At 34.1% G+C, this 21,984-nt stretch overlaps 1 protein-coding gene across 3 annotated transcripts in view; it reads right to left on the bottom strand.

The window, feature by feature from the left end:
* Positions 1-347: 347 nt before the first annotated feature.
* The window catches only part of LOC120523439 (interleukin-5 receptor subunit alpha-like), a 41,374-nt gene continuing 19,737 nt past the window's right edge, over positions 348-21,984 (bottom strand). For 2 of the 3 annotated variants that reach the window (XM_039744751.1, XM_039744752.1), the window contains exons 2-9: positions 21,395-21,486; positions 19,229-19,349; positions 18,972-19,144; positions 13,653-13,801; positions 9,401-9,542; positions 5,546-5,645; positions 4,952-5,039; positions 348-2,346 (exon numbers count right to left, since the gene is read on the bottom strand). In XM_039744751.1, the coding sequence (XP_039600685.1) occupies positions 2,248-2,346; positions 4,952-5,039; positions 5,546-5,645; positions 9,401-9,542; positions 13,653-13,801; positions 18,972-19,144; positions 19,229-19,349; positions 21,395-21,486 (964 nt within the window). In that variant the 3' untranslated portion in view covers positions 348-2,247. The remainder of the gene's footprint in view (positions 2,347-4,951; positions 5,040-5,545; positions 5,646-9,400; positions 9,543-13,652; positions 13,802-18,971; positions 19,145-19,228; positions 19,350-21,394; positions 21,487-21,984) is intronic. The other variant, XM_039744753.1, reaches the window with a different exon arrangement.

The raw sequence follows: 21,984 nt of genomic DNA on the forward strand, positions 1-21,984 counted from the left end.
CCAGGTTGCTCCTCAGACTGTACAACAGCTCAGGGATGCCCTCATACAGATCTGGGAGGAAATGCCACAAGACACCATCCGTCGTCTCATTAGGAGCATGCCCCGAAGTTGTCAAGCATGCATACAAGCTCGTGGGGGCCACACAAGATACTGAAAAGCATTTTGAGTAGCAGAAATTAAGTTTTTGAAAAAATGGACTAGCCTGCCACATCTTCATTTCACTCTGATTTTAGGGTGTCTACACAATTGAACCCTCTGTAGGCAGAAAACTTTTATTTCCATTAAAAGACTTGGCATCCTTTTGTTCCTAAGACATTGCCCTGTCGTTATTTGTATAGATATCTAACTTCATATTGAGATCTGATGTATCTAATGTGTTTCTTTAAAGTGTTCCTTTAATTTTTGTGAGCAGTGTAGTTCAGCTTTACTGGAAACTTTAATAAAAGCATGGTTCACTTCCCTTTTTCATGGAAAATAGTTTACTCTTGAAATTATCTCAGAAGTTGAACATAACAAGATGTTTTACAGAGAAGCAAAAACCACTCAGCATAACAAACACATTTGGTGTTATACACCTCGAATATCGTGCTTTTAAAAGAAAGAATCAGGAATGTGGTGGATAAATAAATAAATGGACAAATAATTTTGGTTTTGTAGATTCTGTTTTGTATTACTTTAAAATGTTTCTCAAAACAGCTCTAAGTGATTCAGAGAGCTCCAAATTGCCAGAGTATGCCAAAATCTGAAACTGCAGATATTCTACTAATAGGGTGAATGAACCTCTGTGTCTTCAACTGTCATATTAGACTGGATTGTTGCATTATTAGGTCTCTTATTAGACCTTAGTCAGATGTCTTTAATGGGGAGAGCATCTTCAAGCAAACATCACTGGAGGCTATTTTAATGCCACTCTGGGAAAACATTTTTTACTAATGTGGCAGAATTTGAGGGTAGAGAATATAATACAGTAGGTTAAATAATTTAGATTCCTACCATGGGATGAAGCACTTGCTAATGGAGTCATTGGTATGATTTGGGTCCCATAATATTTAATATCAATATCAATACATTTAAGAAGTCTAAGCTGTTAAATGATAAGTTTGGTATTTTTCAAGTCGAAGTTATTTCTTCACAAACGTGGTAAAGCATTGGCATGAACAAGATATTTTTACATTTACAGGAAACACAACTTTACAACTCATTTTCCCGTGATGGAAAATGTAGTACACTATTTCACGTGGCAAATGCATATACTGTATACCACATTTGTGAAGAAATAACTTTGACTTGAAAAATACCAAACTTATCCTTTACAATATAACAAAATCATCTTTTATCCTTAATGAATATACTATAACCCAAATAATTATTACTAATCCTGACTAACTGAATTTAAGAGTTTAAATGATATACCCATGCTGCAGTGAGCATTAGACGAGATGCAATAATGCTAGTACAGTTCTAAATTATGCCAGTATGGCAATACAATTCTAGATTATTATAATACTTCCAAATACTCTGTGTTGCACAGGAATCTTAAAAATGTACATGTCATGCCTATGCCAGTATTAAAAAACACGTCTTTTTTTGTTCTGTTTCTTTTTATTAACAAAAACATTTTAACTAATGTGTCTATTTTTTAATAGATAGCTGTAATTCTGAAACATTATCTTATTTATTTATTATTCTTGTTATTCTTGTAATTCTTTGTTATTGGACCAAGCTTTTAAAAAATATAAACATTGCAATAAACAATACACTACGCGTATTACCTGAAATCCATACTATTATGTGATATATTTTGTGACATTCATTTTTTATACTCTTAGAAATATTTAAAAAGTACAATTCATGTTTCTTCATAAAATTTCTTGTACATTAAAGAGTATTACTAAACAGTAGTATTGTTTTTGTCAGTAGCATATTTGCCTGTATGTCTGGAAACACTTCACATGTCAGCAATGTGACACATATTTTAGCACTACTTAATACTACAGGAAAGAGACAGTGAAGAACATTAAGTCAACCCAATAACTTAATTATTAAATTAGTAAGGCATTCGCTGTATTCCATCCATCTGTCCATCAACAGTAGTCCAGTTTAAAATTAAAGAGGGTCTGCAGGAAGCAATACTGTACACTCACTCATATCAGGTCAAATTATCCTAACACAAACATCTTTAGAATGTAGGAGGAAGTGGCAGTGCATGGAAGAGAATTCAAACCCATTAGTTTTAAGGTAGCAGTGCTAACCAATATGTAGGGCACCAATTAAAACATTTTCCCTGCGTTCTTCTATCTCAATAAAATCTTCAGGTGTGCTTTTCCATTCAGATAATACAGGAGTCTGTTAAAAAAAAAAAAAAACAAGCTTGTTCATTTTAAATTAGAATAACATCAATATCACATGTTCATATCTCATCTTGAGCCTATTATTTATGTATAACCTAGAGAAGTCTTTGTGCTGTCACATATGTACTCATAGGGGACAACTGAAGAGCTCTAGTGGCTGCAATTGCACCACTTCTCCAAAGGTTGGCATTGTGTCTTAAAGCCTTTTTTCTTCTTCCCTCTGCAGACTGAATGATTGATGGCTATAACACCTCTGACGTCACTTCTGGTGTTCGTCCACCTGGACTCGCCTCTTTCTGTCGGAAGGACTAAAAAATGTAAGCTCTACCATCTTTGTCAGTTCTATCCTGAACTTGCATCTAAAAAGATGCCCCTGCAATTGCTGCATTTTTTTTCTTTTGCTTTGCATTTCAGTTATACAAGGTTACCAGGCTAGTACCCCAACTCTTTATCATTGTCATCACTTTTCTCTTACAGTGCATAAACTTCATATTATACTGCACCATTCTACTTTATATTCAACTGCACTTGAACATAGATATAAAAGATATAATTATACATCTCTTCAGCAAGAGAATAGCCAGGTTAAGTGACTTGCTTGGTTTAACACTTTGAGTCAGTGATGGGTGTCATTTATAGTCCCTTGCATTAAACACTAGGCAATAATGTCTAAAAACCATTGTGTAAGGCTAAAAGTCAGAAATCTCTTTACCTCTTTGTCTGACATAACTGACTGGGAAGTTACTAGGACAGATTTCACAATTACCATTTTAGATCTCAAAATATCCCATAAATTCTTTGAAATGTACAATATATTTGCTGTTTTTAGGTTGTTAATACCTCTACTTGCAATAAATAAGAAGCAATGTATAAGATGATAAAAATACATTTTTACAACTATTTTTTGCTAAATATATTATGATCTATAACATTTTTAAGAAGTTAAGTTTAGCAAAATCCCTGTTTATCTGCAATTATTATGTAAAGATGTGCTCACTATATAATTAACTGTAATGGGATAATTGCCTTTAAAGGAGAGCACTTAAGGTAGGGAAACAAGGCACATTGCTACAATAATAAGCTTCGGTTTGCCTTTACCATGTCCAGAGTAAGACTGATAAAGATAATGGATGTAAGGATGAACCATAACTTAAATTATGCTTTTATTACTCCTGTTTTTTAAACATTGAGGTGCTCTTTTGCATTGACGAGGACCTACCTAGTTAGACAGTCATCTCTGCAGATTCTGTTTGGAAGTGCTTTGACTAGTGAGAAAAACACTATTTAAATGTAAAGAATTATTATTATTATTATTATTATTATTATATAATAACAGAAATTCTTGCGTCTGAATTTTGTCAAGGTGGTGTGCTTTGTTTAAGTCTCTGTATCACAGTAAACATGTTTAGAACTTAAACTGAAACAAAGGAATAACTGAAATGTAAAAAAAAAGTCTCTAAATATCAAGGTCCTTGTAAAATGCTATTAGAATGTGTATATTGTTCTGAGCTGTCTATCCAAACATCAATCTACCTGTCAGAAAACTAGATTCAAAGGAGAGGATCAGTGAAAAGAAGAACAGTGTATGGAAGAATTTTTAAATATAAAATATAAATCTCTCTATTATAATAAAAAAATCTTGGTCCGAGACGTGATTTTCTCCGAGACACCTTAACATCCCATGAAACAAAGAAGTGAGACAAAATGACAGCTGCTGTATAGGCTTTTAAATGATTGATGTGCAGCGTGACTTGCAGATCATGCAGCATGGCCCAAGCAGCAGCAGCAAGACAGCTGTTCAGGCATAGATGGGGTAAAAAAATGTATTTGTTTCCCATTATATCTCCATTTAAGAGGGGGTTTCCGAGGAGCGACCGCAACTCCTTAGCGTGCGTTCAGCCCCCCTCTTCACAATGCAAGCAGCAGAGATGCGAAGTGGCTGGCGCGTAGCACGCCCCGTGGGGGGAGGGGGTGGGAATAACTCATTCACACTCCTCCTGTCAATCATGGATAATCCACTGCATCCACTGAACAGGATCATCTCCAGACAGAGGAGCAGCTTCAGCGACAGACTGTTGTCACTGTCCTGCTTCACTGACAGACTAAGGAGATCGTTCCTCCCCCACACTATGCGACTCTTCAGTTCCACCAAGGGGGGTTAACATTATACAAAGTTATTGTCTGTCTGTTATACCTTCATTGTTATCACTCTTTAATTTAATATTGTTCTTTATCAGTATGCTGCTGTTGGAGTATGTGAATTTCCCCTTGGGATTAATAAAGTATCTATCTATCTATCTATCTATCTATCTATCTATCTATCTATCTATCTATCTATCTATCTATCTATCTATCTATCTATCACTACAGTTTTATTACCGGCAAATATCAACAAATAAGAAAATGAATAAAAATGAAATAAATTAAAATAACAATCTCTTTAAATTGTATATCTGGTTAACCAAACCAGGGGTTGGGCGAGCGAAGCGAGCAGGGGTCAGATCCCCCTAGCCATTATATAAAAAAATCATCTTTAATTATTGTGGAAGCCTATTTCAATAACAATTTGGATAAAAAACTGGTCATGTAATATATTTTACCTGCACAGGTCTGTCTTTTTCCAAAAAGAGCTTAATCTTATTGGCAGGGACAGGAATTGGTGGGAAAATGACTTTCAGAATCTTTGAACTAAGATGGAAGAAGAAAACAAATACAGAAATGAATTAATAACTACAGTAAACTTCTTTTAATTTACTAAACTGCATTTTAAAAGGTCATAGACACCAATATGACTGCATACATGCTTCTGTAACAAAAAAAGGTTTATATTAAACAACTACAATCATTTTTACCAAATGGCTTATTTCAGTTTCAGGGTTTGAGCATCCATATCCTGTTCTGCCATCTTCAGATGCATGGCAGGAAGCATCTCTAGTCTGGACACCAGTGTACTCTCAGTCAGATTGAAGCCATCAGTTAATCTAAAGTATATCTCTAGGACACAGAGTAATGGGAGGAAAAAAACAGCTTTGACACAGGGAAAATTTGCAAACTCCATTAAGTCAGTGATAAGATCTGAACCCAGCAGCACTAACTACTGCATTTTGGTGCACCTGATGTTTTAGCTAAAACATTTTATTTTTTTAAAAGTTAATTGTTTATTGGTACAGTACAAGTAATGTTATATACTTTACCTTGGACATCTCAAGATTAAGAAAATCAACGCAGGAAAAAGAAGGAAGCTGAGTAACATCAAAGGCAGAAAAATCCATTCTTGATGATGCTTGATGCTGTCTACAAATGATAACAGTAATTAGCAATTTAACAGAAAGTATTAATAAGCAATAATAATTTAATATGTATAAAGCATAAACACAAAGGCTTTGTTGTGTTGGGAATAAATACTGGTCAGTCTGAATACCCATACTCAGCCTACAAGCCAGTACTTTTATTGCCTGCACATCACTGTATTTTTGTTTAAGGCTGCTGATCTGCAGATTTACAAGAAACCTGTGTCATCCTTATCAACATATGCATATATTGCATATTAAAAAAAGTATAAAAAGCCACAGAATTCTTTTAATTCTACCTACTGTGGCAGACGGCCGGGGCCCTTACTCGGCTGGGACACCTCAACAGTGGTAGGACCTGGGGAGAGAGCTTGTTCAGGGCATTACCTCCACTGCAGTGGTAGGTGGCAACAGTACCTTGGACACCCACAGGGCACCTTAGGGAATTAGTGTTTGGAACAGCCCTGCTAGGTTCTGTGGTTGCCGCCAGGGGGAACTGCAGGAACTGTTGAGCCCTGTTTGGCAGCACATTCGGCAAATCTGGAAGTGCTACCGGAAGAAGGTCATTGGACACCTGTAGCGCTTACGGGTGTCCTATAAAAGGAGCTAGCTGCCGCTACTCCGGGATCCTGAGTCGGGTGGAGGATGAAGCTTGCTGGCAGAGGAGTACTGAAGGCCAAGAGAAAGATTGAGGAAGAAAAAGAAGAAGAGAACTGTGTTTGTGTAGTGCTTTAAAATGTGCTGTACAGGTGGGAAACGGGGAAAGGCGTTTCCCACAAAAAACAAAGAATAAAATAAAGGCATGTGTGTTGAACTTGTGTTCTGAGTCTATCTGAGTTGGGTTTGGGTGGCGGGAGCGCCCTATGTAGGCCACACTACATTAATGTGAATATTCAGAAAGATGCCTATTGCTTATTTCTATTAGTCATATTGAGGCTTTGTTCTGTGCCTTTAATCAAAGGACACTCAATCATTCTGCAACCACGATATACTGTACATGATATCAGAATAAATATCAATCAGAAAAATCAAAGGACTTGATGATAATAAACATGGCTAATGCTTTACTTGTATGCTCCTTAGGTCTCTCCTGGAATTCTAGTTTCACTCTTCAACTGGGTAAATATGGTGCAAATTTGGTGACATATTAAACTTCATCAATACAAATGACTGAAATTTGGAGTATGATTTATTGCATTTGCCACTGGTAGAGTCACTAGCTCTTATAAATTTTTGTTAGGTAAAATCAATCCTGAATATAAAGTCAATGATCTACCAAGATATATATATATATTAAGAGTTATAAAACTCTTGGAAAGTTCCAAATTTATAAAATGTAACTAAAGAAAATATAAGTAATGTAAGGTTTTATTTGTGCTAGCTAGTCTTCAAAGTAATTTTTGGATAGCCAAAAAAAACACATCATCTTTCAACTGAACTTAAAGGACAATTTTACTAGTCTTCAGGACATTCCTTTTTTCATTTTGGCACCACAATATGCCAGAAAGAGAGAAAATGCAGGATAAATTGGCATTTAGAACAACTGTAACAAAAATAAGCCACTGAAAGGACTCTTGGCAGGTTGAAAAAAGGGTGAGTCTATGTAAAATCATGTTCAAAAAAACACTGGACAGATTAAACTGATAAATATTATGCCCTTTCGAAAACTACCAATCAGGTTTATAAAAATAGTATTCTGATTTTATTTATTTCCATCTTTACTGTTATTTGAAGATGTCATTTCACAACCATTTGGTATATTTGGTTTTCATAGTGGTCCAACTTTCTATTTCTGAATTTCATGGGCACTGCCATTTTGTGCATCTGGTCACGTTGATGCTGGATTGTTTGTAGGCATATAATGTACTGTATGTTCCACATGACCTGTGACATTTTGGCAGTCATGTGAAAAAAGGGGATAGCCACTGACATTAATATAGAACATTGTTTTAAAATATAAGATGCCATTTGTTTTTAATCACACTACAGTTATGATTGGTCAAATTGAGAGTCCAAATCAATAAAAACCTTCCAAAATTTAAAACAGAGATAAACCTTTTAAATACTAAAATAACTGTATTTATTATACGTTAAATAAAAAAAACACAAAATAATTAACAAAAAATGTCAAATTTATTTTTTAAAATAAAAACAAAAGTATTTAAACTGAAAACTATTTAAAACCAAAGCAAAGAAGAAAAAAAGGTTAAATAGAGAGAAAACAAACAACCAAGAAAAGAGAAAATTACAAGACCAAAACAGAAAATCCTAAACACAAATTAGCAATTTACAATGTCAAGGATTCCTATTAAGACATCAGAAAGCTCAACACAATTCTCAAAAAGAGGAAGGAAATGTAAAATTCTTCATATAAATCAGATGACAGGAGCACTAGAGAAGGGCTAAAGAAAACAGTAGCTAATGCCAGAGCTGGGTTTTGTGGTAGGTGGGAGCCTTAAATAGACCTCACAGGTAACTGCGGCCCTGAAGACTGAAGCACCTAAGAATTTTAATGTGTATCAAGCGTCTGGCTCTGCAAACGCAGAACATAAGAAGGAGCTAGGGACTGTCAGAAGTGCAAAATACAAAATAAAACAAATAAGACAAGAATAAGGGCAATCCTCTGTAAAATGTGATGAACAATCTATTGACCTTCTAATGTTCTGAATTTACCTACAGTATATTTGATGACCCTGTTTTAGTGTCCCTGAAAATCATTTGTTTAATTAATTTGGTTGAATTGAACTTTAATGGGAAACTTGAGGTGATCACAACACAGAGCTACTTCTCAGAATTTTGGACGTGGGAAAAATGGTAACTGCTGCACACAGACAGGAAAGCAAATGGGAAGTTGACTACTAAAAACAAACAATGCCTCAAAAGTACTTCTTCTCAAAAAAAAATACAAGACAAAAAAAAATTGATTTACATTTCTTTTCTATTTTGAAACTTTTTTTGAAAACCAGAAAACTCAGCAGATTTCTCCTGCAATGCGATGAAGGCACATTCTGCCTTCTTAGTGTGTCTGCTACTGGATATTTACTTTTTAATAATGCCTGCAATTTCACATCTTCACATACAGCCATGTCTACCAATTCATGACAAAATGCAAAATTGGACATCTTATTATAGCAAGTTTAAAAACATCCATCTTGGATGTAATGGAATCCAAGAAGAACTGGAAAAAAAAAACAGACAGGCGTAAAAGAAAATATTTCTTCAGCCAATATCTTAACCTGATGCTTGTTTTGCATGAACTTCTAAGTGGAAAAGGAAGTGATATAACAACTAAGGCAACTACAGACTAAGAATACAGGGCAGTTGTACACACAAGCCCACTACTATTGAGACATCTTAAAGCCACCAGTTAATCTTACAGCACAGCTTGGAGACAAAGGAAGAAACCAGAATACTTAGAAAACACCTAAGCAGATATAAAGGGGGAACGTTTAAATTCTACACAAGCTGTGTTCAGTCCATGATAGAAGTAGAATTCCTTACATCTCTGTGCTACTGCCTTTACAATTTTTATTTTATTTTTACATTTTTTTATCTGTTTTAGGGGTTCTTCTTGGTATTGGGTCAATTGTGTGAAAGTTGCTCATATGGAACATAATATAGTCATAAGTCTACCCACATTGTAAACTGTATTTAATATATACTTTTTGTATTGACTGTTTTGATTTGATTTTTTATTCAGAAATTAGTACCTTTCCAATGTCGTGATTTCTGGATACTTGGTATTTGATAAATGCTTACCCACAGAAATTACTTCACTCCAGTTGCTCCAATGTTGGTTGTCCCTGCAATAATTTCCATTTTTTTTTACTCTCAGTTTAATAATATACTTCTTAGTACGATCTATATTTGGTAAAACGAAGTGTGTTTCTTCAGTTTCTTCCTGGAAAAAAAAATAATTTGAAGATGATTTTAATTTTAATAACCAAAATGTTCATGAAATAATTCCTAATTAGGAATACCTTTAGAGAACACATATATTGCTTCATAAGCTGGGAAAGACTACAGAAGTGGAGCATTCCAAAAATATTCATGTAATTATTGGCCAATTATTTTTTTAATTAAAAAATACAAAAACCTGTAAAGAAATATTGTGTACATATAATAGACTATTCTGTTTAAAAAAGGTTATCCCCTATGAAAAAATTGGGTAATATTTTATTAAGTGTTTTTTGTAATTGATGTGGTATGATGATGCAGTGCTTATGGCTTCTTCTTTTATCCATGAATCCAGCATCTTGAGTCCTGTAACTTGTCTGTGTAAAGTTTGCACATTTTTTCTGTAACTATGTAGGTTTTTCGCTAGATACTCAATTTCTCCTCCTACATCCCTCAAGATGTAATATTTCAGGTAGCGGCTCCAAACTGGTCCTGTGTGAGGGTATGTGTGATTTTGCTCATGAGTTGACCCTGTAATGTACTGGTGCCCTGTCAATGTCAGATTGCTACTGTGTTCATTTCTGACAGGATAAGCTCAAGCCCCTTGTGACCCTAAATCAGACTAATTCTCAGAAATTACTTAAATATATATATAAAAAAGATAATATAATATTTGGCAGCTGTTTAATTGATTTGACACTTTGCTCATTAATCTGGAATAATAGAAGACGAGATCCTCATGTCAAGTGAAGCATCATGTCAACATTAATTATTTAAGTTACTGTGCAATATTTTAAAAAAATTATTTATGTAAAAATATAATGGTAGAGGGTGTCAGAAAAACATAGGTGCCTATCCAACAGAAGATCCTCACTGTTCTTCTAAATCAAATACAAGATTTTGTGAGAAGCTGTTTCTAAACAATTATGACTAAGACAAGCACGACAGATCAGGCCTCCTAGTTGTGTTTTTGTGAAAATACAAATGGACAATTGTATAGTCAATAGTAAACATATCAAATCAAGAGTGAATATAAATGTGGCAGGTGAGGTTATAGTAACAAATCATATTTTAAGGTGTGTAAAGGGGAAAACACCAATAAAATGTTAAGACAAACAGTCAAAGTCACAAAACAGGAGTAAATAAAAAAAAAAGAATTAATAAACCCTTGGAGTTTAAGTAAGTTACCCTATTGATACCATTCCGCGGCCTTCACACTTGAGTCAGCCTCAAGCTTTGTCTTTCAGGAGCTGCTATAGCATTATAATAATAATTTATTACATTTACTCAAAGCGTTACCACATAGGGAGGACCCGGGACGCAGACCCACAATGTCCTTATTAGCACTGCACTACCTGCTCTATCATGTGACATTGGTTTCTGTTTGCCAGATGTTAATACACAGCAAAAAGAGAAAACTCATAGCATTTTGTTTACACTTCATTTCAAGGCATTTCTTTGTTCATTTCATGGCATACTGTATTAGGTTTGTATTTCTGGTATTTTATGTACTTTTGGATAAAATACAAAACACCTATTATTGTCAAGATATATGTTAATTCATTGACTTGCTAGGATGAAACAGGAGGTGCCCGGTGGACAGATTACTTTGAAATTTGATACACTTTAAGGCAAAGCTGAGACTCACCTGGTGCATTTTCCATTAATTTCCTGCACATTGACACACATTTTAAATAAATATATTTTTGAGTTTTCATTACTTTTCCCCCCATTCTTGCCTCTTGTTTTGAATGGTCTCACCCCTAACCATTTGTGTCAAATCCACCAAAACTAGTGGATCATCATATGGTTCCTATAAATGTGAATTCTGGCTAACCCTGGGCTATGCAGTCAGGAGTTATAACCACAATATTCTTATCTGACTGCAACTTCAAACCCCGAGAATCAAGTGCTTTAATAGCAAAACTCCAACTGCAACATCTGTCAGCTTTTTTAGTGGCTAAAACACCAACTAAAACACACTGATATACCAACTGAAAATATAATTTAGCTTAAACCTAATTTAAGACTGTTGATGGATGTACCCATGAGGACTGCACGAATTGTGCAGGGGATGCTACACGGTTTAATCTGCGCAATACAAGCCAGATTTGGAAATTGCAGTGCTGAGGTTCTTTTTTTAAATTATGTTATAACAAATACACTGACAATCCACTGCACTGTTTTCCAATAAACTATGTCAAATTCCCTCAAATAAATAGTATGGGTTATTTAAATCTGTTAAGAGAAGATTTTTATTTTAATGAAAACAAATCTGCCATATTTCTCAGTTGAGTCAATGAAGTATTAAGTGAGTTGTTTAAAGCCTTTACCAGTTACAAAATCATAAGGACTTCTATTTTCACTAAGAAATTTAACGCAATTTTTTATTGTTTTATTCTAGCATAGAACCCACCTTGCTTCAAACCAAAACAAAATACAGTGTGGCTAGGGAACAATAAACCTGACAGTTTCTATTCTTTCTGTGTGATTATAAAATAATTGAAAATCTGCCCCAAATGTGTGACTTCTTTTCTACTATACTGTACTGACTGCATTTGATAGTCATTTGCACATAGGACTGTTCCATTTTTCTAATGTGCTTTATATACTTGTTGCTTAGAAAGCATATTATAAAAATAATGGCATTAGGATTGGATTTTTAATATGTAAACGAGACAGATTTTTAAAATTGGATTGTTTTTGTTCATATTCAAAGTAATAACAGTTTTACTGGAATTCACATCATAGACATCTAATTATCTTGAGTTCTTCAGTGTTGACTGCCAGTGCCCTTCCCACACTTTTACACTGAGCTTCATGGAATCTCAGTTGCCTTATACTATATAAGGTGAGGGTAAGCAGTATACTTTACAATACTGTAATTAACAATTACCCACCAGTTATTACAGAATAGTAATGTTATCTGTAAAACCTACAATTAGAAACTTAGCTTATATTAAATCTGAAGTTTTAATTATTCTTTTTATGGTTTTTGGGTTGAGAAGCTCTTTTGGAAAACTCCACACCCTTGGTGTAACAATCTTTTTTGATTGTGCATTTCTATACTCAAATGTTATAAAGCAATGTAAAAAAACAAGGTGGTGCTGGCATCCACACAATTAGGGTAAATTAACGCATTATAAGTAATACGAATGTGTGTTTTCACATTTTCAGCATGAACCGTGTTAAACAGGAGCCTTGAGAACTAAATTGCCAATGTTAAAGTATAAACTAGGAAATCTAAATATAGGAACAGTATTTCCATACAAAAATCCATTCTCCAGAGTTAATTTAATACTTGAACTTTTGCTGGGTTTAAAATTTTCAATATTATTGTATTATTATGCCAAATTTAAAAGGCAACATGTGTGCAAAGGGAAATTGTAGCATAGTTACTGATGTTCTTTTTAATTATATGTTTTGTTTTGAGAAAACTATTGGACAAAAAATTTCCAAAAACATGTAAACACAGTAAGTAGAAACAGAAGAGTGGTGATTCATATAACGTTCATAACTGTAGGTAAAATATACAGTAAGAGTAAAGTCTCCAGCAAAACTGTGGCTTGATTTGTTTTAAAAGACTTAAGATAGATATTTTCTAATTTCTTGAAGTTTAGATGATTTAGCATAGAACCAGAAAGATCTTAAATGGTGGGAAGTGTTTTTATGCATTTTTTTGCATATAATATAATTAATCATAAGAATATTGTTTTTGACATATTGTTTTATTTCTTGTGTATCACTTTTGTGATCTTATGTGACTCGGTTTTACACTGTGTGAAACAACATCCTTGAAACCTTTTGATGGTGAATAAAAATAATGAAACAGATATAATATATAGAATTGAAATAAAAAAAGAAAAGCCATTGAGACTGTTAAGTTTTCCCTATTCAGTATGGCTTTCAAAGCATGAAATATTTTAAAAGTTTGCTTACAAGACTGGAGAGCCTGCTTAAACAAACAAAAAAAAACCAAGAAAGTTCATGCAGTTCCCTAGGTTTTTTGGTAAAATGTTAACATGATATATTTTTTATTGTCATAAAACTTTATTTACCATCATTAGTGTGAGCATATGTTTATTTTTAGAACATCAAAATGTCACCACATTACCTTTTCTTCCTTGATGCCATTAAAAATGCTGATTTCATATTTGAAGCAGATAGGGTTATCTGTGGCCAAAGATGTTGAGTTACCCCAGATAAGGTACAGATCATTATTTTGAAAATATTTTGTAATATTTTCTGGTGGACTAAGTATTTCTAAAAAAAGAAAAAAAGTTTTTTGTGAATACATGTGAACATAATTAATTTCTCAAAATTAAAAACTGTCACCTTTATGGTTTTGTATTTCAAAATGTACTGTAATTATTTATGAAAGAAAACAAATCACAAGTACTTCATGCTAATTTAGAAATATTGAATAAAAATACCTAATACAATCTTAGATTGAAATAACTACTTTAGTGTTCTCCCCAGAATGTTTTAGCTGGTGGGATGAAGGAGTATCCAAGTGTTAAAAATAAAACACTTTTGTATTTATCAATTGTTGAATAACTTACAAAACTCATAAGTGATCACTGAGCTTAAATTTTGGTATATTAATTTTTCTTTTCTTCTTAGAAGCTCTGGTGTCTCTGGCTTTTTGTAAGCAAAAAATCTCTTTCCTCCAAAGAAATATGCAAAACAAAGAAAATTGTTTGGCATATTCTGACTCATATAGGTTTTTATTGTTTATAGGGGCAGAAAATTCACAGTAGGCTATGCTCAAAACAGCTAGCCTTTCTAGATTTGGGAAAGGTTCTTTCAGCTCAGTTGCTAATTTTAGCAGTATTTGTTTTGAATTAAATATTTTTGTGACTGTCATTTAATAGTTTTTATTGTAACAGACCATTCTTGTTTAGTACAGTGATAGTTTAAAACTGCAGGACTGACATTTCTGGAATAATAATCAAAAAGAATCTCAGCAGCCAAACTTTGATAATGAATAATTAATACTGAGAAATCTTGAAAAGCAGGAAGTGATTGGCATATCAGGAAATCCTGCATCTGTGTGGTTAACTGTAATTACGTACTTATCATAAATTGTAGCCTTAAACGTAATAATATTAACATGTGAATAATCAACGTGAAAGTCCGATTATTCATCTGAAAGGTGTTGATGTAGATTTTAAAAGTGTCAGGGGTGTCTTTCAAAATCAATTTATGGCTTGTAAGATTACCTCTGTTTCTTTTAAATTACATCCCGCCTTTATCATGCTTTAGATAAGGTAGACAATAAAGGCAATACGTCTGAAAGCATTATAAGTGAAGCAGCAAAATATTATATTCTAATATGTCTACTTAAACCTTCATCTGTAATATCATTTCATTTAGTGGCTTCTCTTTCAAGTGCAGCTATAACACTCATTATGTATTCTCTTCTACTGCAAACTCATGAGATAGCCTTCTAGTGTCACTAGCCATTTTAAGTTTTACCTGTGGAATGTTCAGCATATTTTAGATCAGGGTAAAGCAGCCATCCAAAGAAATTTGGAAGAAGAAAAACAGCTGCCTTAAGATATCATTACATTTCACTACATAAGGCACTTCAGCAGCTGCTTGGAAGCTAGCAAGAGCCAGTCATTGATTTACACAATGACAGCTGAACGCAAGTCAGTCTATTCTATCTTTAAGCACTTTTGAAATTCCCTTTCGTTTCCCAATTTTAACAGCTACCCCCATTCGATTCCAGGCCAACTACACCACAGGTTGGTACAGCTTTTAAAGGTACAGTATTACTCTCAAATTTGCAATCAAACATATTGCAGGTTGCTACAAAACTAACCTTACCCTTTTTATTTAGTTGAGTAATATATTTCATGTAAACAATCTGCTGTTCTAAAACAAATATAACTGTAGTTTCATCACACTGAACTCTGAAATACAGTAGTACTATGCATTTGTCAGTATTATACATCCAATTTCTGATGCTAAAATATCAACCCATACTGAGGTATGATCTTAGTCTTTACCAGCATTGAGATATTTTAAAAGAGGACAACCCAAAATCTTGCAAAGCTCAAGCTATTTATCAAATGGTGATGTATGCGGTAATTCATTTTGTTTCTAGCTAATACATGCAGTACATCATAAACCTTTCAGAAAAGCACCTCTTTGCCGGTTATTCAAAATTGAAATTGATTTGCCTTATTTAAATTTGTTCTAGGATATATTTTTCCTTTAAAACTACACAAGCATCAAGGTACATTTTACTTTGTTCATTATCAACCAAGCTTTCTTTTATTTTCTGAAGTGTCGCGCATGGCAGTAACCCAAGTCAATTCCTTGTTTGTAGGAATTTTTAGTTTTTGATACGTATGGCACACATCATTCCATAATCTTTCACTACTAGCTAGTCAAATTTTAAGTCACATACTGCTGATAGCTGAAAAGTAGTTTTTAGATAAGTATTCTTCATTTGAAAAAGATTCTAAAGAGGGTAGCTTATTAGATAGACTAGCTTCTACTGTGTCTTTGTCTCATCTTTTTTAAAATAAATCAAAAGTTTAATTTTTTGAGTTAACTTTTTAACTTGTCTTAATATGATATTATTTTTGAATGTGAAGAAATCAATGATTTAGACTGATTTAATTTTAAGGTGTTTAGTGTTAATCACTTACTTTGAACCTCTTTGTATTGAAGATTAGCAGTAAATTCTTCGTCTTTCACAAGGAGAATTTTGATTTAGAGGTTCTACTCTCTCCTTTTCTCACTCTCAACGACTACTTTTTAACTCTTTTCTGTAAAGACTTTTCCATACAGTTTTTACTAATTTGTTTGCAAATCTGTAACCCTCATTCCTCTTCTCTAGCCTCCAAGAGAATTCACCTTTGGGGGTAACCCATTAAAATGTCTGTAGCGAACAGAAGCAAAATCCTGTGTTCCAAAGGCTACAGTGCTTCTTTCTAAACTCACTCCCCTCAATTCCTTCAGTCTATGCATTTTAAACTGCCGCTTGGGTATCAGGGAGAAACCAAAAGCTACTGTACAACAGACTTGATTCTGACAGAAAATAAAAATCTAAAATTGCTGATATCCAGTCAGGAGCTCAGTAGCACAAGGTAACTGAAGCTTACTAATAAATGTACAGTACATACTGTAATGTGCAATGAAACAGACAGACACACACACACACGCTGACCACCACAGCTACTTGTCTCCACACGTTTGAGAAGTATCTTTGTGTGCTATGATATCTTTCTGTTAGTTGTGTTTTGTTCTATTTTAGCAGTTGGTATTTTCAAAAGCATAGCTACCAATTCTTTAAAATATAAATTGATTCCCATGCTATTCCAGACAGCACACAGAGTGCCCGAGACAACATATTGCTCACGTTTACCACTTGTTCCATTGATGCTGTTGAAAGCCAATTATCACACACATATGCTTGGGAGAAGGTTGGTAGGCTCAAATAATGTTGTTTCTCAGTCAAACCAAAGGTTGTAGCTGTCTTCTGACCAGCTCTCCTTTAGTTCCTCTGTAGACCAGCTGAAGAACCAGTTACATCACCACCAACCCTCCCTCTGATGATGTCACTTCCAGCCTTTTCCGAAGACATCACTTCCTCTTCTGGCCACCCCGGACTATCCCATTCCTGTCTCTGACATATAAATGCCTCTGTTTTACTATCTGTATTCAGTTCTGATTTTAACTTAGTTGTTAACCAGTGTTTACTTTTTGGGAACAGGGTGGTGCAGTGATTGTTCCTTCCTCATGCAAGATGCTTGCTATGCCGTGCACGACCTTCAATAAAATAATTTATTGCAGCAGTACTGTCTCTTTCAAACATACTAACCTCCAATTCATGTCATTCCTTTTCTTTCTCCAAATACCCAATCGCCACACAATCAGCTCTGTAATAGATGTTAAGCCATCTGTAAGCTTAGAATGCTGATTCTTCAAAACTTTTAAGGAACACTGAAATATCTTCATAGTACATGTTTAGAAAAATACAGCGCGAGGCAAGAACAATCCGTGAGTGGACCGACCGCTCCTTGCTAGTGCTGCGACACCGTGTCCTCAGATGTTTATTTATTAACAATATAGATTATGGAAATTCAGTTAAAGTTTTATCTGTATGATATAATAAGCATTTTGCTTCATTTCATCTTAAAAATAATATTGTCATCATATGTAAATACGTGCTTTATAAAGTGGTTCAGGTTGTGCAATATTATAACTGTAGTGCATGTTTACAGTGAGGTGATTGTACTTATAAGTACAAACAGTTCTTCAAGGAGCACTAGATGGACTGATTGAGTGTGTTTATAGTTCTTGGGATGAAACTGTTTCTGAACCGCGAGGTCAGTACAGGAAAGGCTCTGAAGCATTTGCCATAAGAGAGAAGTTCAATAGGCAGCATGGCTGAGGCAGCGTGTTGTATGTTGTATCCTGATAATTCTCTTTCCAATCAACTGCTGAGCTGTAATTCCCCACTCAGATGCAGTCATATAAATACTCAGAGTGGTGCAGTGAGAGTAATATGGAAAAAGATGATCTGCTGTTGCAACCCCTAATGGGAGCAGCTGAAAGAAGAAAAAGAAGGTGCAGTGAGAGTAACAACGCTAAAGCAGCTATGGTATTTAGAACACTTTGGCTATTCCCTGGACCATCATATTGTTACAGGTTAATTACAATCAGATGCATTACACTAATAAACAATATGCAGTTAGTTTCAGTGTATATGATAAAGCCGCGTTAGGGATGTTGATTCTAAAAAAGGAAGAGTAACCACAAAGGAGCAGTAGCACTGCTTTGACTCTGGGTGCCGCCAGTTTGCAAAACCGAGCGGAGAACTTGCGTATGCCAGGGTATGAGCTACCGTGGAAATGCGCGTGGCTTTACGCCAAGTTTAAGTTTTATACATTGCGATTTGAGTGTGGAAACGTTCGCACGTAACATTTTTGTGCGTACGCCAGGTCTTCAGATTGACCCACCTGGAGTCACTTCCTCCAAGCATGCTCTCTTAAGCCCTCCCACAGCCAGTTAAAGTCAGCCAGTGGCTTAGCTGTGCATTCCTCTTCCCACCACAGCTCCATCTAAGAAAATGTGATGGGCAGCTGCTGTGTATTCTTCTGCATGATGCAGATAGGCTACACTCTCTTTATAATAAACTCATACTGTCAAACAGTATAGATAATAAGAAACATGAGTTGTATGGTGCAAGCTGAGAGGGGGAGAAAATACACCAGAGCTGTCCATTTGGCAGGCAAGGAAAAGAGCACCTAGCCAAACTAAACTGAGCAGCTTGTGAATTAGGCACGCAGCGAAAAGGCCCTGGGGAGAACACTGCACTTTATACCTATTTTACCAGTAAAAGTAGTTTATAATCTATAATGTTAACAATACTAATATCTTTACATTGTACTCTAAAAATATTCTTTTAGCTTACCTATTTTATGAAGAGGAAAAGTAAATTGCATGCTGTTATCGAGGACTGTGCTTGATATATTAATTTTTATCTTCATAGACTTATATATACTTGAATTAATTGTGGCATTAAATCCAATAATTATGTTATTTTCATTTCTTATCATTTGAGGATTATGTGCCTCCAAGAATTGCCTGGAACAAAGTAATATTAATCGTTATTTATTGTAGCTGTATCTCTGTATGTAAAATAATATTTTAGATAGCTGCATATTTTACCTTGAAGTCACTGAATAGGTAGCATCCTTTGAAATTTCCTTTGATGAATGAAACATGCAAATGATATAAGTAGTATTGTAGTAGAATACGCAGGATAAGTCAAGTAGGGGGTTTTTCATTTCTGAGTAATAAAAAAGGAACTTTGACATTTTCTACTTTAATGACATGTAATTTCGAACAAATACAATTTTTCTGAATAAATATAAATATGTGGGCAGGTGTATAATGAATGTCATTCTGATTTTTTTTTATTCATATTTCCCTTAGACACATTATATGCAAAATAATGCAAATTCACAAATAATGTTAAATGATTATCTTTTAAGAGAAACAGCTTCAAAATATGTGAGATACAAATACATACATAAAAACTAACATAGTAATACTATAGGTATTTATCATGGTAAAACTAACAGTTTAATCTAAAAATGATGCAAGTTCTTAGAAAAATGTTACAAGACCAATAAAAATGTATTTCATATTAGCTGAAGCTTTCTATTTAGTTTTTAATTAAAAAAAATAAAAAGTAAAAAGTAAACTCACAATATTTTGTTTCATTGCAGATTTCATAACACTTACAAACACATTACAAAGCACAAATATTAAACAGTATAAAATAACATAAAACAGCCAATAAAATAACAAGAAAAAGTCTAAGACATGGAAAAAGCAAGTTGAAAAGATACACTTTAAGTTGCTTTTAAAATATTAAACTTGAATCTGAAGGCCTAATGTAGGGGAAGTGAATTCCAAAGCTTGGGTAAAACATAGCTAAATGCTCACTTAACAATTGTGGAACATTTGAAACAAGGGCAACAAATTGCAAAAGAATAGCAGAGTCTGCAAGAAGGGATATCATCCTTAAGAAATTACAGCAAGCATACTGCTTTTTACTAAATTCAGTCCTTGCTACTGCTTTATTCAAATGGAAAGAAGTGTGCTTTCAGTGTGGTGTGGCTTTATATCACATGAAATCAAGAATAACACCTAAACAGAGATTTGAAAAGATCTACTACATGTACTGTATCACTTGTCACACATTCAAGCTTGGTCTGCCTCTTATGTGATCTCGTACACAGGGTAATGACTTGAGTGTAGAACAGCAGCTGTTCTCCACTTCCATTCTCAGCTAAAAAAATTCTACGCAATCAATGGATCCATGACATCACCCAATCCCTGCCTCTTCCAACCTATACACTACAGTATTTAAACAGCACCTCTACTGGAAGCTGTTATTATAATAAGAATGGTATAGAAACTGGTATCCTCCCTATCTGTACAGAACTAATAGTTTTTGATGAAATCATCATTAAATGGGATTAGCAATTATTTAGAAATTGTAGTTCTCAGTCATGCACTATAATAATACAATCAACATACTATGCATTATTGACATAATGTCTGCGGTGTGACTTTAAAGTTAACATTTATCTTTCACCTGCTAATATAACAAGGGAAAGTGTGAGTCAGTTAAAAGATGACAAACCACAGCCAAAAGTGTACATACTGCTTAAGAGATTGAGCCATTAGCTCAACTAGATAAGAACTTGTTTTTGACCTGTGCCAGATGGGAGGCCAGAGGAAAAGCAGTACCAGCTTGTCTCTTATGTTTGATCCAAAGGATTCTGATTTAGTAGTTTGGTTGTAACAGATTATTGGTATTTTTTTCTGTTGTAGAGCATGAAGCATAGCAGGAAAGGGGACAACAGAGCTGTTTTGTGACCTTGTGACAAAACAATGCTATTGTCCATTCAATAAACAGGTCAAGTCACCTGAACTAAAGAATTTTTTTTTTTGTCTATTTTCGATCAGAGATTGTGTTATGTGTTGAGTTAGCAGGGACTGGCAGAGCAAGAAATTCAATTGGAATTAGATAGATAGATAGATAGATAGATAGATAGATAGATAGATAGATAGATAGATAGATAGATAGATAGATAGATAGATAGTAATGATTTTTGCTACACTAAATTTTACTTTCATCCCACATATCCTCACTGAAATAAACATTCTTTGACCAGCACAATCTGTGCACAATTTTCACTTGTGCATATTATACTCAAATGATCATATCTATATCATATTGTATATGGATGCATGTTATATTCAAAATTTTACTGTATTTTAATTACACTTTCACTAACCTTATTAATTAAGGCTACTTACCCATTTGTGAAGTTGCACATGTTGTAAATGTCAGTAACATAAACAGTATTCTTAAAAGATACATGCTTGAACTCTGTAACAAAAAAGGGAGCCTACAAAAAAGTAATAGAAACAGAACATAGCAAATGTGACTCCTCGGTTTTCTCTTAATCCTAAACATATTATAGTGCCAATAGTAATTATCAGATTTATCTTATTTTTCCTGTTAATTATTATACACAGTTCTATTAATGTATGCATTGCTTTATTTCAACACAGTTACCAATGTGACATATACTTTGATTAAATGTAGTGTAGTCAGATTCCATATATAAACCTTAAACACATATACAGTACACCTTAATAAAAGGAATATTGTCTTTGTGTCTGTCTATGTGTTTCGTCTGATCACTGTGTCTCTTTTATTCCAAAAGATGATACATCACAAACATTTTTAGTAATAAAATGCATTACATTTGTCATTTCAATAGATGGTGCATCATGAACATTAACAATGCTTTTGCGAATCCCATACCAAATGTCATAAAACAGACTTATGCAATGCAACCTCAGCATTGAAGTCTATATTGATTCGATTTCAACACATCTTA

This window comes from Polypterus senegalus, chromosome 2 (genome assembly GCF_016835505.1).
Source record: "Polypterus senegalus isolate Bchr_013 chromosome 2, ASM1683550v1, whole genome shotgun sequence".
Lineage (NCBI taxonomy): Eukaryota > Metazoa > Chordata > Cladistia > Polypteriformes > Polypteridae > Polypterus > Polypterus senegalus.